Source organism: Fulmarus glacialis, unplaced genomic scaffold (assembly GCF_000690835.1).
Source record: "Fulmarus glacialis isolate BGI_N327 unplaced genomic scaffold, ASM69083v1 scaffold12815, whole genome shotgun sequence".
NCBI lineage: Eukaryota > Metazoa > Chordata > Aves > Procellariiformes > Procellariidae > Fulmarus > Fulmarus glacialis.
Window position 1 is genome coordinate 26,096 of NW_009214975.1, and position 15,195 is coordinate 41,290.

A 15,195-nucleotide genomic window follows, 5' to 3' on the forward strand; every position below is an offset into this window, starting at 1 on the left:
AATACTTGTCTATTCATGGCTACAATTCACCTAAGGGATATAGCTGATTAAAATCATGCATGTGTATTAAAAAAGCCTAATTATTCTAATAGTCTTAGCAGTTATATAACATATTTACTGAAACTGAAAAAGCAGAATCTAGTAAGTTCCTATCCTCTTTCCTGATACTTCTCTTGCATCCCCCCGTGAGCAATGGCATTAGGCTCTGCACCCGCACTCGGAGTCTATTCCTGACTGCCATTGCTAGTCAGTTTTCAACAGCTTGAGGCAAAGACTGCCTTTAGGGTTGCAATAAAGTATTTTAACAGGTTATCTGGGTCCGGTGCTTAAAATAGCTACACATCTTTTAGCACACAATCACGTCAGGTCTCTTTTAAGAGCAGCTATAAAAGACAGGATCCGCTGAATCCAAACGATGAGCTATAGAGCACTACTGGCATGCGGACTGCACTGTCACTGTTTATGTGGTGATGGAGGGGTTGTGGGAAGACTAAACATTCATGAAAGGAACGAAGATCATTATAATTTCTACAATATGTACGGGAACACTTGCATTTTAACTACAGTGCTAGTAACAATTATGTTTTAGCTAGCTAGTTAAATAAATGGATTATATATGAATCTTACCTTGGAGGAAATGAGATGTCCAGTTCATACAATCTGTCTTTAAAGACTGACAGCTCTCTGTCAAATTCTAAAAGCTATAAAAGATAGAAATAAATGTATTCACTTTTTAATGTTGAACAGAAGCAATATACATTATATAAAAGGAAATAAACAGAGACTTTGATTACACAGCTCGAGGTATATCCCTCATATAATAGTTTTAAAAATATAGTGCAAAACACTCAGTACTATTTTGATACATAAACAGTTCATTGAGAAAAGTGTTCAAAATGTTCCTTTTCATCTCAGTGAAACACGTAACACCGGCTCTTTACAGCAGTGACCTATATGTACGCTTACTATTTCAAGATGGCTAATTTTTTTCAAATTTTATTAGCAATCTTTTCAAAGATAAACCAGACTAGCATTAAAAAAGTACAGCAAACTGATATGCTAATCAGCCCACAAAAATGCCAGCAAAAAGTATCATATTACTTTATATTATCTTTAGCTCAGATAAGAAGGTACAACAAACACAAGGATGTGCACATCACTCTTCCTAAGCAAAGACAAGCAGTGTTTTTGTACACCTATTTTGGGTGGTGCGTGTCAGATAGCAGAAGGAGGGATACGTGACAATAGGTAAAATGTGTTCCCAGGCAGCAGCCAAGATATAGTACTAGACACAGATATTTAACAGAGATGTTCACAAGTCTAGATTTAATGTCCTGTATAAATATTAGTCCTTGCCAAATTTGTTTTCTCCCAGACCTCTACAGAGAAAATAAGTATCTGCAGTCTTCTGTTCATAAACACAAAGCCGCTCATAACAAGTCAATGATAATCGTCCACATTAAACCAATAATTGTTCTGATGGACATAAACGACCTTATTTCAGAACCACGGCTGGTGTTAAGCCTGACGTCCGAGTGAATTAGCGAGTTAAAAGACAAAAAGCTCATAATCTGCACTGTTACTGGCCGTCGCTCTAAGTGCCACTTTCTATTTTGACAAGCGTGTCATCCAAACAGCATCCCATACGATGGCGGCGTGTTTGCCCACTGTTCATTAATCATGTCCCAACTCACAGCTGTGCTGATACCATTGTATGAATGGCAGAGGTTCCCTAAGAAATTAGATTGTGTCCCTCTTTCCCCTCTGCCACCTCATAAATCATTCCTGAAATGTGCAATTAGCAGCTACTTGTACACATTAATTATCTGTGTGAAAAGCAGCTACCTGAACCACCTGCACTGCTGATTAGCTACCTCTCTAAGGCCCACCCAGCTTTCTTCAGTTCCTAGTTGCCCTGTTGTTGCTATATGTACGTACTTTTACACAAGGATGCCAAATAATAGGCAGCTTTCCCTATTTTAGTGCATCTGACACCAAGCTCTGTGATGGTACGCTGGAAAAGCTTTTGCAATACAAATAACTGCAGACAATTTGTGCATGTTTTAACATCTGATCAAAAGCCCGAGTATCCAAGATGTTTGGATAAATATTTATAAACGTCTATGTGGAAACCTACGGCATGTATCTAATAATATGCTCAATCCTAAAAATGTTGGGATGGTTCAGCCACTATTCTTACTGAAGCAGTCTCAACATACTTCAGGAAAAAATGGTTTATCATGCATATTTCCAGACTGTGATCCTATATTTAAGTTCGTATAGATAGATGTGTAGCCACAATACATATATACAAACTGGCTATGAAAACAAAAGTTACCATCCCTTTCCTGCTCCACGTGTCTCCACCTTAAAGATATTATCTGCCCAACATCAATCTAGCATAGGAAAAAAATCTACCATCCCCAGTTAAAACTTTTTTTGAAATATATGTCCATTAATACAGTGCAAATACATTTTTCCTACTGTTGCCAAGTAAACAGATCAGAGCAGGGAAGTGGAAGCATCAGGAGAAAGAGGGCTATTTCTGAAGTGTGAAAACTGCAAGGACTGAATAAAAGAACAATGCTCCATAGAACACAATGGTATAAATTACTCATGGGCATTCCAAAGGCCAGCGATGTTAAATAGATGCATTGTCCTCTCACACCAATTCACACTTTCAAAATTTTATACATTCAGATTGTTCTTGCTATGATGATATTTGCAAACTAAATGAAGGCCGGGGTTTAGAGGACTAAGCATTCAGACATGCGTTATTATCCAAAGAAGTTTCTGATGTGTTTATTTGCTGCAGTTGCTTGTTCAGTTGTGTCTGTGCTATGCAGATGAGCTGCTGACACTGGTGAGAGAGAGAACAAATAATAGGAACAAGACTTTATTGTGTGCTGTACTCTCTATCCGTTCCCCAAGTTTCCCCAGGTAGAGAGGTATCTTTAACCTGAAATGACAAAGCCAAAAACTCATGATGACCCAGCTGGTTGTCAAAGCCCAACTAGGTGCCTAGAAGAAATATTTCGGGAATGCTCGTTGTAGGCAATTCATCCTCACATGTAAAACAGTGAAATATTTTCCCTGGATTATTTGCACAAACTTTTATTTTTGCTACATTTAAAATAATTATTTACTTTTAACAAATTATTTTTTCCTAGCTATTAAGTGACTATGTTACAGTATCTGTAACCTTCTGTTCAAATGTGTCCACCAACTACGCAAACAGACATCTGCTCATTCTTATGAAGGGCAATGACAAGTTCTTCGCGTGTTCGGGACTGCACAGTGTGAGCCCACCTAAAAGCTTTTCTTTATTTACCTGGTAGAACTGCAGACAATGGGGGAGATGAGGAGGAGAAATGATGAAAACTTGAACTGTGCACTTTGAGAAAACTCCAGTTAATATTTCATTAGAAGAGCATGTTTTAACTATCACTTTTTTGGGTATTAAAAGCACTTGGGTTCTCATTTAAGCCTGTAATCTCAAAATGCAAGATTATTGTAGAAAAACCAAGGCGTTCTCTAGGTCTTGACACAAACAGTTACAAACGTCACTTCTCCTCAATGCAACTTAGTAAGAGAAGGAACAGGACCTGACATGGGCATCATTTAATTGTATTCACTTTGACAGGTACATGGGTGTCTGGAGCTCCTTGGCACTACAGAAAACGAATGAAAATTAATATAGGCCAGATGATACTGAGGGGCAGTCAGAATCTCACAGGGTAATGTCTTTACTTTTAAAGCATATAACATTGTATTTAAAAAAGACCACCTGGAACATACTCTATTCATGGCAATTTTCAGCACAAACTGCTCACTTATTTCCATATTGTACACTAAACAGCATTGTGAATAATGTCATTGCTGTAACAGTAAACATGAGTATGTCTGCCACTCTAAATGACTTAAAAATGACAAAGAAATTAAGTTCAAAGCCTAAAAATCAATATATTGTTCTATTTAATTTACTCATTATAAGATCATCCATAAGAACCAAATCTTTAAGGTGTTACATGACATGCTGGGGTAATTTGAGCAATTACACAGAGATTTTAAAATGCTGTGGCTGGAAGCTAATTCCAGAACTGTATGTCACAGGCAGTTCAAAAGACTGTTTTTTCCACAACTCAATTTCCCCAACGTATTTATACCTAAATGATAGCAAGGATGATGCAGGGCCTATGTTTTATCTGCTGTAACTACTGAGTTGCTGATACGATGTCAAGATATTTGCTCTACAATGTCCAGTGACCAGCCCAACACGAACATTTGATTAACATCTTCCAAATGAAAATACCATCCATACATATGAGTAACACATCTATAGTTAGCTAACACCCCATGAGAGACAGAGATAATACACCTCAGGGAATACAGCCATGCAGTATGTGTAAGAAGGCATGCAGCACACATCCACTGGACTGTGAGAAAAAACTCACAGGGCGGAATATGATTTTTAAAAACAGGTTAAATTTATTGGTAAGATTTTGCAGTCTGAAGTTAAGTATTTCCATTTAGCAAACTTCATGAGCCAAATGCTTCACTTAGTTTGTATACTCAAGCTCCTATTGACCTGAAGGGGAATTGGCTTGGTATCAATGAAGTTCTCTGCATTAAAGAATTAAAGAATGACTGTATTTGCAGTAAAGGATATTATTCCCTGTTTAATTTGAGTAGAATTAAAAGCATTTTGGGCTGTTGCCTGTATCAGCTGCAGTGCCCATCATCTTCTAAGGGAATTATCAAAACTGTTGTTTTTCCAGGCAACTGTGTCGCCTGTAAAAGCTGCTGAATAGAGTTTCATTTTTTCCTCCCTTTTTCTTGTCAGCACTATGACGTACAAGTGCACTTACGTACAAGGGTGAAGGAGAAGGCAATGCGTGATATGATACCAGGGCACGCGGTCCTGCATAGGCACCGTCTGCAGAACCCGTACGCTACTCAGTAAGAAAAAATTGCGTAGGGCTGGACGGATGGTCTCGGCACTGTGCAGTCCTTCCGACGGGGACTCCAGTAAGTTCCCTCGCCCCAGGGCTGGAGTAGGGCTGCAGTTCATTGTCCCTATAGCTCATGGGGCCGTATGTAGTTAAGCAGTGTGTGCTTTGGCCAAAGATAACAATTATCTGGAGTACTAAATTTCGGTATTATGTAGCTTGACAGTAATCCAAGGATTATAACAGAGTTTAGAGCCAGTTGTAGAAATCAAGGTAATTTTGCTTGCTTCAGTTTAAAGCGATGACGCACTCTTAAAAGGTCAATATCCATCGGTATGCTGCAATGGACCACCTTGGCTAAAATCACACACACATGAACCCTTTAAAACAGGGCAACTTAATTCAGTCATTGGAGTAGAACAACGGCAATTACTCATCAAGACCTACAGACCAAAGTCAGAGCATTGGTAGATCAGAAGGTGATATTAGCAGCATTTATCAAATCCATCTGCAGGGCCCACCAGAGAATTCACAGCTGTGAAAGGGAAATGAAGTTTCAAACCAAAAAGAGGAGATGAGCATACAGAAATGACCTTAGAGAATTAAAATATGTGGACACTGGTCACTGTAACCTCCTTTGCCAGTCTTGTATAGCACATGATTTTTTTCAAGAGACTTTGGAAATACGGGAATTTATCCAGCTTTCCAGTCAAAGAAAAATATTTAGAAACTGATTCAGCAGTCTACTGACTTCAAATAAAGGTCTGTGGAAATGCTGATCCCTCCTACTTATTCATGAAAATGTCATACACAACTCTGCTCTGGCCTTATTTTAAAGCTACCGTTTTCTCTAGCTAAGACTTTGTAAAATGATCCATTACTATATATTTTGAATCTTAATTTTCTTTCTCTCATAAAGCCATTCTTTGAAATCGTTTCACAGAAGAAAGCCAAAATTATTGAACATAAATGTACCACTTATACTGCTTTTGTATATTATTATATTTCTGCGTATTTCTGAGAATTTGTCTATACATCCTGAATGGCAGTGTTGACAAATCATAAACTCCTACATAAATGTGAATATATGGCACACAGAGAAACCGCACCAAATATACTTTTCTTAGCATTAGAAGAGTTAGGCACAGGCAGTGTAAGAGTGTCAGCACTGAAGGCTCCCTGTGCCTGTACTTATCCAGAAAATCTTTGATTTCAGTGGAAGCTCCCCCAGGAAAACGCCGTTTTGTTCTTGTTTTGACAATATGCCTCTCTCTCTCAGGAGACATTCCAATGGTTTAAAGGACATGAACATTGTCTAATAAATACTCCAACTTTTTCAGAAAACTGCTCTGGAAAATGTATTTAAAATAATATTTCTGTTACGGAAGTATTTAGATTGCTTAAAATGTCTAGAAAGAACCACACTTTCCCTTGATGTCTATTGATCACTGGAGACTGCTATTGGCTCTGTCTCATTAGAGCTCCCTTTTCTGTCTCCTTGCCTGATTTCTCACATTCCCACATTTCTCATCCTCCTCATACCCCCCAGGCCTGGTTTGTGCTGCAGGGCCGAGGCAGGGGTGGAGATGGCTGCAGCTGCACAGCCCGAGTACCGAGGACCACAAAGCACAGGCCCCTTCCCAGTGGAGAAACAGCACCGTGATACCAGACGCAGTGAAGTGGTACTGACTTTCCAAAGTGGTGACGTGCTTCAGTTGATGGGTAGGGCAGGGTGAGTGCCCAGAACACTGCAGAGGAATGTGCTCCAGACTCAGGGCTTTCACAAACACTTCTCGAGGTCACGTGCTGCAGTATTTCTCATTCTGAAAGACGCTTAGTGCCTTATGATGTCTGTTGGTCCTGTCATAGACACACACCCGAACACTGATTTGGATAACACAGTGCTTTCAAACTTTTCCAATTATGTACATCTTACATTTTTCCAGTGGAGGCTGTAGCCCTTTTAGACATTTCACATGCTCGGATTTTGCATATAATCTTGGTTTTCTGAATTGCCCTGTGTGGATTCTTTCAATCCGAGTCCGTGGACTTTAGGCTGAAACTACTAGTATGGATAAGCTGGAAGTTAAACACCCTGCTGGCAGCTCCCCAAGGCTCAGTCACCCCTCTGATAGGCAACATGCAGCAGAGAATTCAGATCTCATCCTTTTGTTACTTGAAAAAAAAAAAAATCAGAATCCTGTTGCACTACTCATGTAATTAGTTCTCAGTAAGGAGACTAAACTTAAGTATATGTAAAGAATAAACTAGTTAGTTAAGAAGTTAAAAGCACTGAATCAGGTTAAGGACAGACTCTCACTCATGCAGCACCAGTTACCCGCATTAACATTCTGCTTACGACAAAAACATCCTAAGGGCTCCTTGCCGAAACGCTGCTCTGCAGAAGTAAATCGTGTCCCATCCCTCCCGCTTCACAGCGCCCGATGAAGAGCCTGAAGCATCTGAAATGCAGCACAACTGCTCACAGCTTTCAAACACAGAGACTACACTTCCCATCATCCTATGCTCCAGCCTGATTTCTCCAGCGAATGTTATTTGCTCTTTTGTACATCAATCTAACGTGAAAGCAAGGAGGACCTCTTGGTGAGTGCCATTTCTCAGTGACTTCACCAGCTGGTCAAAGTCTGAATGCATGCTTCCTGTTTTCTAATGGTAAAAAGTGGATTTTGTCACTCACTCTCCTGGGATTCCTGTGCTTGCCTTGATTTAAAAAATTTGACTCTGCAAAACTGCATTCATGCAAATTACATTTTTCAAAACTTTACAGGAATAGACACTTCAACATCGTTATAATTAATTCATAAACTGTGCACAACAGCTTGTAATATAGCTCGTTCAAAATGGCAAGAATGACTGAGTGGATGCTAACTTTAAAAAGAAAAGATTTTAATTAGGAATATCCTGCTTACTTCCTGCAGTAGATTATTTCATTAAACTTTACACGTCTGTTACTGTGAAATATAACATGAGTTTGTACCATTAGGGAGTTAAAACCAGCATGCCAAATTGTCAGTCTGTGAGGTGCCATTTGACAAAAGCATAAAAATATGTAGAATACAGTCTTAGTATTACTTGTAGAGGGATAAAAAATGGAACTTTCTTGAGAAAAGACTATGATCCATGTTTCTTACTTGGGCAAACTCCCACCGTGGGTTGAAGCTTCCCCTGAGCAAGGCCTATGAGGCAGGCTTGGCTGAGATGAGTTTTTTGGGGAACGGGCAGGACCCCAGAGGCACCTGAACGCCAGATCATACTGACTACAGGCTGGAGTACAGAGTGCAAATACAGATGTTGGGCCTCCTCTTTAGACTATACTTAAATAACGACCAATGCTTAAAAAAATAAATATAGCACAGTACACCTGAATTAGACTTAGGACTTAAAACAGCTGTGTAGAACAGGACAGGGGAACAAAAGGTCATGAAATAATATTTGTAACTTTGTGATATGGGCAAATTCTACACCAGAATAATTCATGTATTTGGAACATGAAGCTGGCAGTAAATAGCTAACCCAGCACATCTGGATTGACTTCTGCTTGCAATCTGGCTTTACATTTAGGTTTGCTAGTGAGAAGAATTTATTGATAATATTTCCTATCTCTGTCATTACTCATTTTGCAGTTTATCCAATGGAATACCAACTAACCACTAACTTAAGCAAATGCAATTCCAAGCACGGAATACTGTTTTTGAGTAAAGGAATAGAGCACGAAGCCATTTTCCTACTAGTACTTTATGAAAATCAGGCATCTCAGATGACCACCTTAAATAAAAGAGGCAGTTTCAGGATGCATAGGATTTCCTTATGACCAGTCCTAGGTAACAATGGTCCTAAGCAATCAATTTCCTTCCTCTATCCTAATTTGCCCTTATACATCATATTCAAGATTTTATCTGGACAGGGGCTGGTTGGCTCAGTGGATAAACCTCTGCCTTTTCACCTCTGGGATCATGGTTCAAGTCAAACCCTGATGAAATGCACTTGATCGTCCTAATCTAGTTCTTAGTGGACAGTATTCCCATTATCTTTAAAAGGGTCAGAGCCAAGGCCATTGGGAAGAGTGCATTGTGCTATATCTTGTCTGTTGATTAATACATTTTCAGTGATGCCAGATCCTTAACCTTCATGAGCACACATATTCTCACAAAAAGCTTAATAAAGGTTCCTCATGGACTAAGCCTTTCTTCTCAATTTGCATATCATTTCAGGATTTCCTGGGAATATTAAAAAAACCACAAAGAAATTACTCATAATTTAAAAGTATGTTTGCCTGAACTGTTTGTAGTAACACCTCTAAGGTAATTAGCATGATAACAGATCACTTTAAATCATTACTTGGCATAGGGAGAACAAGACCTTTATAACTCAATCAATTTTTACAGCACATTATAATTTTCTTCCCACACCATACCAGTTGAAGCTAAACAGACACACAGAATAATGGGAACCTACCCTCGAAGGCTGATTTCACTGTTCAAAACATAGGAATTGATAAGAATGTGCTCTCCGTAGAAGTTTACTGTTTGTTCTCTGCAGCAAGAGGACTGCTGAAGGACCACTGATAGCAATGTGAAGCTCTTTGCTTGGTTTTTTCCATTATAATAACAATTAAAGTAAGAAATGGAACCACTTCCATTTCACGAATATCTAGGCTGGAGATCATTGGGCTTTTCTGCGCAACTGTCTCGAACCTGTTTTGGAATTAATGCTGGTAACAACAACAGTGTCCTCCGAACCACCTGATTATCCAGCAGCTACTGTGTGGCTGGCACCCTCGGTCTAACCTCTTCCACCACCAAGCAGCAGAGGCCAGGGGAGCAGCCGAGATGAAGGGCTGCCAAGGTACGCGTCCCTGCGAGAGCGGGGCCGGCGCTGCCCAAGGGCAGCAGAGGACAGCAGGAAGCAGGGGCGACCAGTGTCAGCACAGCTATATAATTAGTCACCAGTTTCCACGAACATCAACGTACAAAAGAGATTATGATTTTAGTAGGAATACCATCAGGTTCAACTCTCAAGACAATAAATTCACTGATTACTTTTATCACACAGTTGTAGTAAAAATCTTAAGGACAGTACATTAGTTTCTATCTGCATTGATTCTTTAATATGGTTCATATGAAAGATAGGAATGTATGCACCATTTCTCATTTCCAATTGTGGTTAAAGATTATAAAATGATTCCTAATGATTAAATCATTCCTCTGTAGTCATTAAGAGTTTTTACATTCTTACTATATATTTATTTAACTGACTACTGAAGAAATAGCATTTAGCTTGTGGTTCTTTTGTACAAATCAATAACACGATTATAACTTTTTCATTAAATAATTATCCCTGGCTTGCTTTTTTTTTGATTGTTTTGAAATTAACAGGGAACTCCCAAACATCAGATATTTTGAAAAAAAAAAAACACTTATAGCCTGATTTATCATAAACGATTAAGGAATTCGGGGGGGGGGGCGGGGGGGAAGGTAAAAGTGTAGATTTATTCAAGAACTCCCTGCATACTGCTACTCTCGTGAAAGTACCGGCATACTAATTTTTATCACTTGAGAGCTGGCAAATCCAAAGCTACGACCAAGTTTTGTGTGAGTAATGTACTGGTGAGTTAACATAAGGTCAGGAAGAGTGGACAGCACTGCAGACCCACTCGGGAAGCCTGCGCAGAAGACCTGGTCATTTCCCTGAATCCTGCCTTGCGCGGGGACTCCTCGTGCTCTTTGGCTGGGTGAGGAGCAGGAGCACAAAAAAGGGGTGGCTAGGATATGGTCACAATTCCCAGCTGGGGACTGTCACGTCTTGAAGGGTTCAAGCAACCAGTTCAGATTAGAGAAGCCTCATTTGTTCTTTGCCCACCGTTCATGGGCAAATCTCTGGAGCAGGAGGACACAACAGTGCTGTACAGCACAGCTTGGCTATATCAAGGCCAGAGGTGTTAAGCTTTTTCTAATTCAAAAGCAACAACTTAAACGGGAACCTGTCTGACACCAAGGTGAAACTCTACATGTTGTACCTCCTCTTGTTGCCGCTCTGCCCCGTAACACCTAGACACGGTAGTCCTGTTGTAGTTACGGGAGTTACACCCTGGTCCATCTGATGTACTATAACTCTGATGTACAATTCAGAACATATGTATTAAATATTAAGACAGTTTTGCATTATTGCTACAGCTATTTTCAAATAGGTTTTCTCTTTTTTCTATCACTACACAGCTGGATAAATCTGGGTGTTCTTTTCCGAAACAAAATGATACAGAATGGTCACTGCACTTCGAGGTAGTAAACGTAGGTAATTGCTAAGCTAGCTTTGGAATAAGCCACAGATAAGCCTGGATAAGCTACAGATTAGTTTGGAAAAATTAGACCTGACAGATTACTGTATGCATTTCAAACAGAATTTCTGTTGAACAGATAATTTGTAACTATATCAAATTTTTCATAAAAAATACTCATTTTTATAAATATATCTTAAGATTCTTTTTGTTGATTACAATGTAAAAAAGAAGGAATAACTGTGTATGGACAATGATAAAGTAGCCTGTTGATAATAAATATTTGTCAGGTCTTGTCACATCTGTACACATTCCAATGTTACTGAAGAGACACCACACTGATAAAAAAAAATACCCTCAGAAAAATCAATGGATTTTGAGCTAAAGCAGTTGCTAAACACACAGAAAACATCTTTATCCAACAGCCATAGTGCTGTGAAAATTCCCAAGCCTTGCATTGGTACAGCTAAGGAAAATTTAATCTTCCCAAATACTCATCAGGGCACTCCATCCTGCAGACCTGACAGCCCCACTTATAATTAATTATACAATTTCGATGGGAATATCGACTAAACAAAGCTATAAATCATAGAAAAAGTCAATAGGCATGGACACATTCAATCATGTCCCGACCAATGATTACTACTCTTAAAATACAATAATTATTTTCAGGAGCCAGCTTGAATTAAATTTCTGTCAGGCTGGTACAAGACCGGCGGTTGATGAAGGATGCGATGGATTTTTTGGGTTGAATTCGGCACAGAGACATTTATCCTTTTAGATAGGTAGTTTGTTTTTAGTGATCATGGTGCTGCGTGTTTAACTAGACCATGAAGATTAGATTATCTCCAATGGCTCATTATATCGTTTATCTTTTCCTTCCATGTTTGATCTGGAAGATTTCCCACTTCTTGATGCATGAATGAAATGACTGCTGATTTTGAAATGGAATGTGCTTAAGTGGGATTCTGCCTATGCCTTCATACACCATGTCCACGTATGTAAAGTCAACCAGCAGTCACCCAAAATACCACTAGGATGTGGTAAACGGCAGCAACAAGAATAGCTTTGCTCAGTTTTAGAAATGTACTGGGAAAAAATAAAAATGACAAACATTTGAGTTGTTTTAAAAAAAGCTAAAAAGATTATTACAATAATACATGTAGAGGAAAATCTGGGAAAGGAATGGGATTAGTATGGAAAGAGGAATTGGGATTAGTATTATTACTTTGAATTAAATGTCCCCAAAACTGCAAAACATCAGTGAAAGAAACATTACGTATTTCCCAAGGATGCATTCACCTTGCAAATTAAAAAAAACCCCAAACCAACTTATCTCACAGTAACTATGTTTTTAAGATATGTTGCCTACACAGATGGTGGTAAGCACACATGCCACACATGAAAAACGTGCTGTGAGAAGGGACAGCAGTTGCAATGAACAGGATGGACATCAACAGATGCTGAAAGGAGAAACAGATCTTCACTTTCCTCATGAGTCTGACTCATCAAACTCTTCTGACCTCAAGAAATGAGTGAGATCTCAGATTCTCGCTCGGAATTAACCTCCTAGGTGTAAGTCAACTTAAAAGCAGAGAGGGTAATAGGGCTTTAGCTGTCCTCCTTGCCCTGGATCCTTGCAGAGAGCCCTCCAAACAGCCCAGTTCTCTGTGAACAGCAAGAGAATAAGCCGTAGGTAGGAGAGAAGAAGAAAGAGAGGGGAGACTCATGGATCCTGTGTACATCCCCTCCCTACGCAAAAAGTAGCAATACACTGTGCGAGCAGGCACACTGTGTATTTGGTACAGCGTGCGGCAAAACTGAGAGGTGGGGACTAGGGCAAACACAAAAGCGTTCTCAAAAAAGCTGAGACACAGAAGATTAATCCCTTGTCTTCTTTTATTTTGGGTATGAGGAAGGAAGGTAAAATTCAGTCACCCTGAGGAAAGGACTGAAGAAAGGAGGGGAACCTTGGCTAGCTTGCCAGCCTGCACAAACAACTTTGACACACACAGTTTCCGCAGAAGACACAAAGTTTTCTGAAGGTTTTCTTTGTCTAGTGTAGCCTATTTATATAGCTCAGAATATTCAATGTACGAATACCGTTAGTTTATGCACACATATGCAGGTCAAGATCCGACACAAGCTAGCGTAGCTCTTTTCTGATGTCAGTGAAGTTGGGCCAATTTCCACAAGCAGAGGGTCTGGCCCATGACATCCACAATAAGGCTCCCACATGCAATATGCACATTCCTGATTTTTATCTGTGCATAAATGTTTGTTTTTTTTTTCCTTCGGATGCTTAATATTTTTCCTTTAGATACATAACTCCTAGGAACCTTAGATGAAATTGAGAAAGCTGCAAGCAGTGATGTAGAGATTTTCAAAAATGAAGCGGCTACATTTTGAAATAAAATCACCTTAAAGAAGATATAAAGCCATTCTCCACGGAAAAATCGTAGTCCTCATTACAAATCGGAATGTTAGTGTTCCCTGTCTGCTTTCTTCTCTTAGGAAGCCCTATATGATTGCCCAAGCAGTGGCAGTCTGCTGCAGGGTTTGAGCTTTCTATTCTATTTATTCATGTATTTCTATCATTCTTTGCACACTCAGAAGACCCGTATATTTTCAGAATAGCTGGCTTTTCCTAAGTTACCATAGTGCACAATTAAGAGCTAGTAAAGAAACAGGACGCTTGAAGAAATGCAGACCAGAGGACAGAGAAGAAAAGTGAATTGTCAGGTATATTTAATTTACAATTTTTTCTATGAAAAAGAAGGTAAACAGATGCCAAAGTTAAGAAGCTGTACACAAAACAACTGGCTAAGTGAGGAGAAAATTTGGAGCAATTATTGTGTTAGATGAATTATCTTTTCTCATTCTGTAGACAGGAGGGCTGATAAGGATAAAGGGCTGGTAGAGAAATACAATTTGTATGTGAGCTTCCAACTTATTCCTTCAAAAGTGTTTAGCAATGAACTTACCGCAGTGCCATTGTTATCTCTAAATACATCTTGATTAAAATAGTCGAAGAGCTTCTTTTCTAATTGTAGCATAACCTAAAAAAAAAAAAAAGAGGAGAAAGGTCAGCAAAGCTCTTGGACTCGGCTACCTAGTACACAGCTGTTGGAAGTGACCCGTTTAGAGACATGCAACCCTTTAAAACTACACGACATTTCTACATGTCTAAAGCTCCTTGTCAGCTTGCCCATTTGCTTGACTGGCAATCACTTAAAAAGATCCAATTAACTGAGCATTAGGTGTGACAATCTATATCCCTCCCCTCCCTTTAAATTATCAGTTTGAAACAACTATATTCATGCTCTGTAGAAAAGAAAGTGAACATTCAACAACGTTTCTATTTACATAGGGTACAGAGGGCATTAAGTTGTTTACCTTTCGGTCATTATCAGATTCACGAAATATTAGCTTGACTACTTCATTTGTGTCAGCTGCCCGGATAGTCTGCATTGTAGCCTTTGCACATAGTGTCTAATAAAAAACACAAAGGGAGAAAGGGAAACTAGTTTATATGAAACATAAGGCCACATTTAATTGAACTTTATCAATCTATGTATCTTCAATGCCCACCTGAAAATATGATTTGCTGTAGGTCAAAATACAAAGCATTGCTAATTTAAGTCATTTCCACTCATGATGGATTTAAAACAATAAACTGAATTACTGTTTGGAGAGAAACAGGCAATATTAAGAAAATATCAATCAGATAAGGCAAATATTCATTTAACTTACTCCATGCACACAGATTCTTTCACAGGTCTGACACTGTATCACATATTACTTGTAAACATCCTCAAAAGCCACTTCCTACAGCTAATGACTCCACAGCCCTACTGGTTTCTGTACAGCTTTCTTAAAAGCTGATAACTACGTTGGCACTACAGTTCTGCAGGTTAACTCTTGTTTGCAAAAACTAACTTCTGCCTTGTA

General features: G+C 39.1%; 1 protein-coding gene across 1 annotated transcript in view; it reads right to left on the minus strand.

The window, feature by feature from the left end:
* The window catches only part of INPP5A (inositol polyphosphate-5-phosphatase, 40kDa), a 40,261-nt gene extending 25,529 nt beyond the window's left edge, over positions 1 to 14,732 (minus strand). Inside the window, exons 1-3 of the mRNA XM_009578795.1 lie at positions 14,641 to 14,732; positions 14,229 to 14,303; positions 628 to 701 (exon numbers count right to left, since the gene is read on the minus strand). Of these exons, the coding sequence (XP_009577090.1) occupies positions 628 to 701; positions 14,229 to 14,303; positions 14,641 to 14,715 (224 nt within the window). The 5' untranslated portion in view covers positions 14,716 to 14,732. The remainder of the gene's footprint in view (positions 1 to 627; positions 702 to 14,228; positions 14,304 to 14,640) is intronic.
* Positions 14,733 to 15,195: the final 463 nt, after the last annotated feature.